The sequence below is a fragment of the Dendroctonus ponderosae genome, unplaced genomic scaffold (assembly GCF_020466585.1).
Source record: "Dendroctonus ponderosae isolate FM_Combo_2020 unplaced genomic scaffold, Dpon_F_20191213v2 Dpon_F_20191213_7, whole genome shotgun sequence".
NCBI lineage: Eukaryota > Metazoa > Arthropoda > Insecta > Coleoptera > Curculionidae > Dendroctonus > Dendroctonus ponderosae.
The window spans coordinates 4407-10264 of NW_026018916.1; the positions used below are offsets into that span (position 1 = coordinate 4407).

The window sequence follows — 5858 nt, forward strand, 5'->3', positions numbered from 1 at the left end:
TTTTCAACTTGAAACACCAGTGGTCTTGGGATGGTGTATGCATGTTGCATACTCTGCATGACATTTGCGCTTCTTAAAAAGATCGTGTTTTACGTGTGACAACATCGCAAAAGTAGATAAGTAGGGCATTAAAACGATTATGAGACTGAACTTGTAACAAAGGTATAATTTACAAATTGTAAGTAAACTTGAAAATAGGATCAATAGTTGTTGATAAACCTACGTAATTCCTTAAAAAAGCATTTCGGTTATTTTGAAATAAAAATACTAAAAAATATATAATGACAGTGGCAAGTTCAAAGTGTCACATTTACTTTGTCGCACACTGTGCTTCTTTTTGATCATCGCTTCTGTTCGCAAAATGGCACTTTTTGATTCATTCGAATAGAAAAACCTTTTGAACTCCTGTTGTCTCTTTCAGTTCAACCCACCGCTTCACTACGCATAGAAACGCTTATCCTCCCCCTCATACCAACAGCATCAAAACTCAAGCAGAATCAAAAATCACTTTCCCAGGCCCCAAGAGAAGGCCGCGTTAAACAATAAGGCCATCACCCACCTCCGAGCTGAAGGTCACTTGGGGAAGGTTCAATTTTCTCCTGCGATAGTCCATGGAGGTAGTGTTTGTTGAACAAACAGTGGAGGGCCTGCGAAGCGCCGAAGCTACTGGAGTGCCACCTGGAAGGTTCAAATTGCTGTTTGTTCTAGAACTGGGCGCTACCAGAGTGGCGGTTTTCTGATGGACGTTGGGCACTGAACCATTCCGCGAGGGGTTTCTTCGGAATATTTCCAATGTTAATTGACTTCCGTAGGATCTGAAACCATGCCATCAATCATGCAAATTTTCCGTCCGTGCCACTAAGCGTAAAGTTAGGTGTGAGCTAACGGCAATTTGCCATCTGGTGAATGATTAACTGGTTAAACACTCACCTAATGAGGTTGAGAATATCAATCTCGGGCATCATAACAACGTTGTGTTTATCCACGAAAATTATATAGTCGCCTGGCAGGATTCCAGCCCTTTCGGCCGGCAGCCCCTTTTCCACCCGCTCGATCCGGGGAGGGTGCGTCCAGACGACCGAGAAGCCAAACCCCGACTTGGCCGGCCGAATCAGCCTCTTAGTTTGAGTGAACGGCGTCCTGCAAATCAACTCTTTGCACCCGAAGAAACCTTCAACTCCTCCCTCTTACCTGCCGAACTTGTTCCCGGTGGCCTTCCGCTGCATGGCAGCAGGAATAGCGTCTGGACCTTCGATTGGATCCAGCTCCAAATACCGCAGGAACAGATGCTCGTCTGCATGCTTCTGCTGCTCGCTCAGCACGGTTTTGTTCGTTGATCTGCAACAGACTGTTGGAACTCGGAAAACTTCCCTACTGCTGAACTAACCGTTTCAGTTCAGTCTCAATCCCGTCCAGACTTAGTATCTCTTCAAGGACGCTTTCCGCACAACTTTCCTGGTTATTCTCGCCCATGTTGCTCGAGGATTCAATTAGGCCATTGGTTATCGCCGCATGGTTCAAGCGGCCTTCGCCTTGCGGCAGCAGTCGGTAGGAGCCTTCGATGCCCTGCAAAAGCCCAATAAAGATGGTAAGTCCTTTTTTAAAATTTAGCTTAAAATTTAGTTTAAAAAAGGGATTTAGTTCAAAAGAAGCAAAGGCATCAATTGCATAAACGGGCTGATGAGATGACGCTCATCGATTTCCAGTTGAATGGTTTGCGCGATATAGAAGTATTGGCGCAAGGTGTATGAAGGAGATTTTCATTTTTAGCGTCAACGGGGTTTTCCATTAGCCCAGTTTTTCCTGATTTTATTTTTAGCGCTTAATCGGTAATTGTATTCGCGTTTGGGCTAAAAGTAGCTCCGCACTTTTCTTGACGAGCCCGGCGCCAACAGGAATGCAAAATGCGGTCCATTRAAGGTAGATTCATCTTTSTGACCTTCTTACGTCGAAAGGACGGATCTATTGAGCTCAAAAAACGCGCWTGTGAAATTTTGATTTTTGGCCGAAATTTTTCCAAGGGYGGGGGTCGATTTTTTGAAAAACTGGAAATTTTCTCAAAATGTGTTRAATTTTGCATCATTTTYAGCTCACRGACTCGAGGAATGCATCGCAMTCTTYGAGAAACGTGYTGGAAGTTTTAGATGCGAAATAATAGACATTTTCTTTAGCCGACGATTTCTTTAGAGAGAACTTTAGCCGACGATTTCTTCCTTATTTTTGACCCAAACACTTTATAAATGCACATTTGTGACCTTCGTACGTCGAAAGGAATCGATCGAGGTCAGAAAACACGCATGTAAAATTTTGAGTTTTGGCCGAAATTTTTCCAAGGGTGGAGGTCGATTTTTTGAAAAACTGGAAATTTTCTCAAAATGTCTTAAATTTTACATAATTTTCAACTCACGGACACGATGAATGCATCGAACTCTTTGAAAAACATGCTAGAAGTTTCAGATCCAAAATAATCGACATTTTCGGCACATTTTAAGCGTTTTATGAGCGTTCAGGATCTTTAGCCGACGATTTATTCCTTATTTTTGACCCAAACACTTTATAAATGCACATTTGTGGCCTTCTTACGTCGAAAGGAGTCGATCAAGCTCAAAAAACACGCATGTAAAATTTTCAGTTTTCGCCGAAATTTTTCCAAGGATAGAGGTCGATTTTTTGAAAAACTGGAAATTTTCTCAAAATGTCTTAAATTTTACATAAATTTCAACTCACGGACACGATGAATGCATCGAACTCTTTGAAAAACATGCTAGAAGTTTCAGATCCAAAATAATAGACATTTTCGGCACATTTTAAGCGTTTTATGAGCGTTCAGGATCTTTAGCCGACGATTTCTTCCTTATTTTTGACCCAAACACTTTATAAATGCAAATTTCTGACCTTYTTACGTCGAAAGGAACCGTTTGAGTTCAAAAAATACGCATGTGAAATTTTAATTTTTTCGTCGAAATTTTTCCAAGGGTGGAGGTCGATTTTTTCCAAAAATTAAAATTTTCTCAAAATGTCTCAAATTTTACATCATTTTCAGCTCACGGACGCGAGCAATGCATCGAGGTCATTAAAAAGCATGGTAGAAGTTTCAGATCCGAAATAATAGACATTTTCGGCACATTTTAAGCGTTTTATGAGCGTTCACGATCTTTAGCCGACGATTTCTTCCTTATTTTTGACCCAAACATTTTATAAATGAACATTTGTGGCCTTCTTACGTCGAAAGAAATCGATCGAGCTGAAATTTGAAAAAAAGTTGAAATTTTTTCAAGGGTGGGGGTCGATTTTTATAAAAAACTGGAAATTTTCACAAAATGTCTTAAATTTTGCATCATTTTCAGCTCACGGACACGATGAATGCATCGAACTCATTGAAAAACATGCTAGAAGTTTCAAATCCGAAATAATAGACATTTTCGGCACATTTTAAGCGTTTTATGAGCGTTCAGGATCTTTAGCCGACGATTTCTTCCTTATTATTCATCCAAACACTTTATAAATGCCCATTTCTGACCTTCTTACGTCGAAAGGAATCGATTGAGCTCAAAAAACACGCATGTAAATTTTGATTTTTAGACGAAATTTTTCCAATGGTGCAGGTCGATTTTTTTAAAAACTGGACATTTTCTCAAAATGTCTTAAATTTTACCTTAAGATTTTCGCACAGATGTTCGCCGTCCTTTAAAAATTGCTAATTTTCATTATGGTGCAAGTAGCCACTTGCAATCGCCACTCGAAGCATAAATTGCAAAAATTTCCACTCAAATAGCAGTAAATCTGAATTTTTGCGAATTTTATTCGTACGAGTACGAGTCTCAAAATCAATTTTCACCCAGATGTTCGCGCCCTTTTCATAATTTCTAATCACTGTCTATTGCACAACCTCTGAGGCTTAAAGTGGTAAAATCCACTCAATTCTAGCGATTCAATGGACTTTCCCTACTAAAATTTGCCCGCCCATTATAAAATAAATCACACAACCTTCCAGCTTATTGCTAAGCTCGCTAAATTCGATTTGTTCTAATCCCGTTTAGCAAATTGGATAAACGATCTTAATCGCGTTGTCTCCAAGTAATCTTCGTGTTTCCGTCCAGATTTTCATTGCTGACCCAAACTGTATTCAAAAATCCATCATTTTGGAAAGCGGGCTGAAAAATCACCGAAGTGCAGAAATCAATGATGGCACAACTGCTGAACTGGATGAAACCAAGCTTCTTTAATTTCCGCATGAATCGCGATTTTAGAGCCCGGCCGGAAGACAATTTCCAGTTTAACGACGCTTTCCAGACTGGAAAACGCAACATTTGGAGCCTGATTTCGCCAGTTTCAGCGCTCATATGAATTGTATCCAAATCAACTTGTTTAGCAAACAATAACTAAAATTTCCCTTTATATATAATTTGTAGCGGGCGGAAAGTTACCAATTTGGAAAAGGATTATAAAAAGTGCCTGAAAATAATCAAACATGTGCGATGTCGGGTTTAATCAATACGAACTTGGCAAATAGTGCAACCCCATTTGGCTTAATTGTAAATAATTCCTAAGCAAATATTCCACCGGCGAAAAACGAAGTGAATAATGGCGCTGAGGGTAATATTTTTTACTTCTTTCGACACGCAAGTGTTTAGCACGTAACGCGCGTCTTCCACCGGAAATGTTCATAGGAAAATATGGGAAAACAGGTGTCGGAACCGGAAGAGTTTTCCACGGTTGCCTCATTTAATAAATCGAGATTTAAAATGAGAAAAACCGGCCAGTTTTGCACCGTTTGGCTCACTTACCTTGCCAAGTGCATCCTCCACATCAAACGACATGCATCCCAAGAAGTCGCTGCTCCTGCAACATCGAAAACCCCATTAAAGGCCAACATAGTCGAAAATTGGAGTTTAATAGCAAATGCCCCTGATTTCACCCTATTTGCCTTAATAGTCACAATCTCTTACAGATGTCCCTTTAGAGGGCAAATGGGGATATAAATAGGCAGTCATTTACTGGGGCTTGCCAATTATTTCGAGTGTACAACCCTTTAGGAGGCGCAAATATGCCCGAAAGCTGCCAATAGTAATTGACGGCTCATCAATTACACGAAATCGGGGGAAAATGAGCACCTTTTCACATGCGGGTGGTCTCAGATCGCCCCTACAAATCAAGGCTATTCAAGTGTATGCAGCAAATTCATCATAAAGTAACACGTAATAATCATCCCTTGATCCGAAGAATATATTTGGCAAATTTCCCCGATTTATTGGCTAAAACCAACATCGCAAACTCGATCTGAAAGTGCCTAAAGCAATCCGTATTCTCATTGTAAGTTTGTGTAATTATAACGGCCATCCAGAGCCTCCACATCTTTCCGACGTCGCAACCAATCGCCTCACGCAAAAGTGCTGTCCTTTTTTAAACCCTTCTTGCGACAGAAAAAAATACAGGTCAGACAAGGGTGAAACCACTTTTTTGTAAGGGCTGGTCTGTTGATCCCAAGAGCTCGAACTGGCCCAGATGCATGATTAATAATTTCCGAAAAAAATTGTTTTCAAACTTTGCGCTGTGCACTTTTGGGACTTCATTTAGCCACTAATCTCCGCTTTCTGATCGCTTTTTCGTCCACCCCTGATTCATTAATTCCGCTTGACATAATCGGTGCTCGCTCTGACCACAAACATTAAAAGCGCGTTTTTTCGGGGTGGTTCAGACGTTTTTCTCTTTGCTCGAGTGGCTTTCACATTGTGATAAGAAGAAAGCGTTGTAATTTGTCGCTTTGTAATTATCGGCCCCGTGGGAGCACCAACGATTCCGGTCAGTTGAAAAATTGTCAGTTAGCTTAAACCGAGAAAGAAAGAAAAACAAGCAAA

General features: G+C 40.5%; 1 protein-coding gene across 1 annotated transcript; it reads right to left on the minus strand.

Moving 5' to 3' along the window:
- Positions 1–314: 314 nt before the first annotated feature.
- Positions 315–4867, minus strand: LOC125505203. Its single transcript, XM_048668533.1, has 5 exons — positions 4788–4867; positions 1388–1566; positions 1192–1338; positions 931–1140; positions 315–815 (listed from the first exon to the last, which is right to left on the minus strand). Exons 1-5 carry the CDS (start codon positions 4818–4820, stop codon positions 536–538), a joined length of 849 nt encoding a protein of 282 aa, XP_048524490.1. The 5' UTR covers positions 4821–4867; the 3' UTR covers positions 315–535.
- Positions 4868–5858: the final 991 nt, after the last annotated feature.

Bases quoted from the DNA above. Each gene is read 5' to 3' on its own strand.
- LOC125505203 (XM_048668533.1), bottom strand. From the start codon at position 4,820: ATGTCGTTTGATGTGGAGGATGCACTTGGCAAG. The intron at 1,141-1,191 runs GTAAGAGGGAGG...GTTGATTTGCAG, and splicing joins ACCGGGAACAAGTTCGGCAG to GACGCCGTTCACTCAAACTA. The intron at 816-930 runs GTGAGTGTTTAA...GCATGGTTTCAG, and splicing joins GATATTCTCAACCTCATTAG to ATCCTACGGAAGTCAATTAA.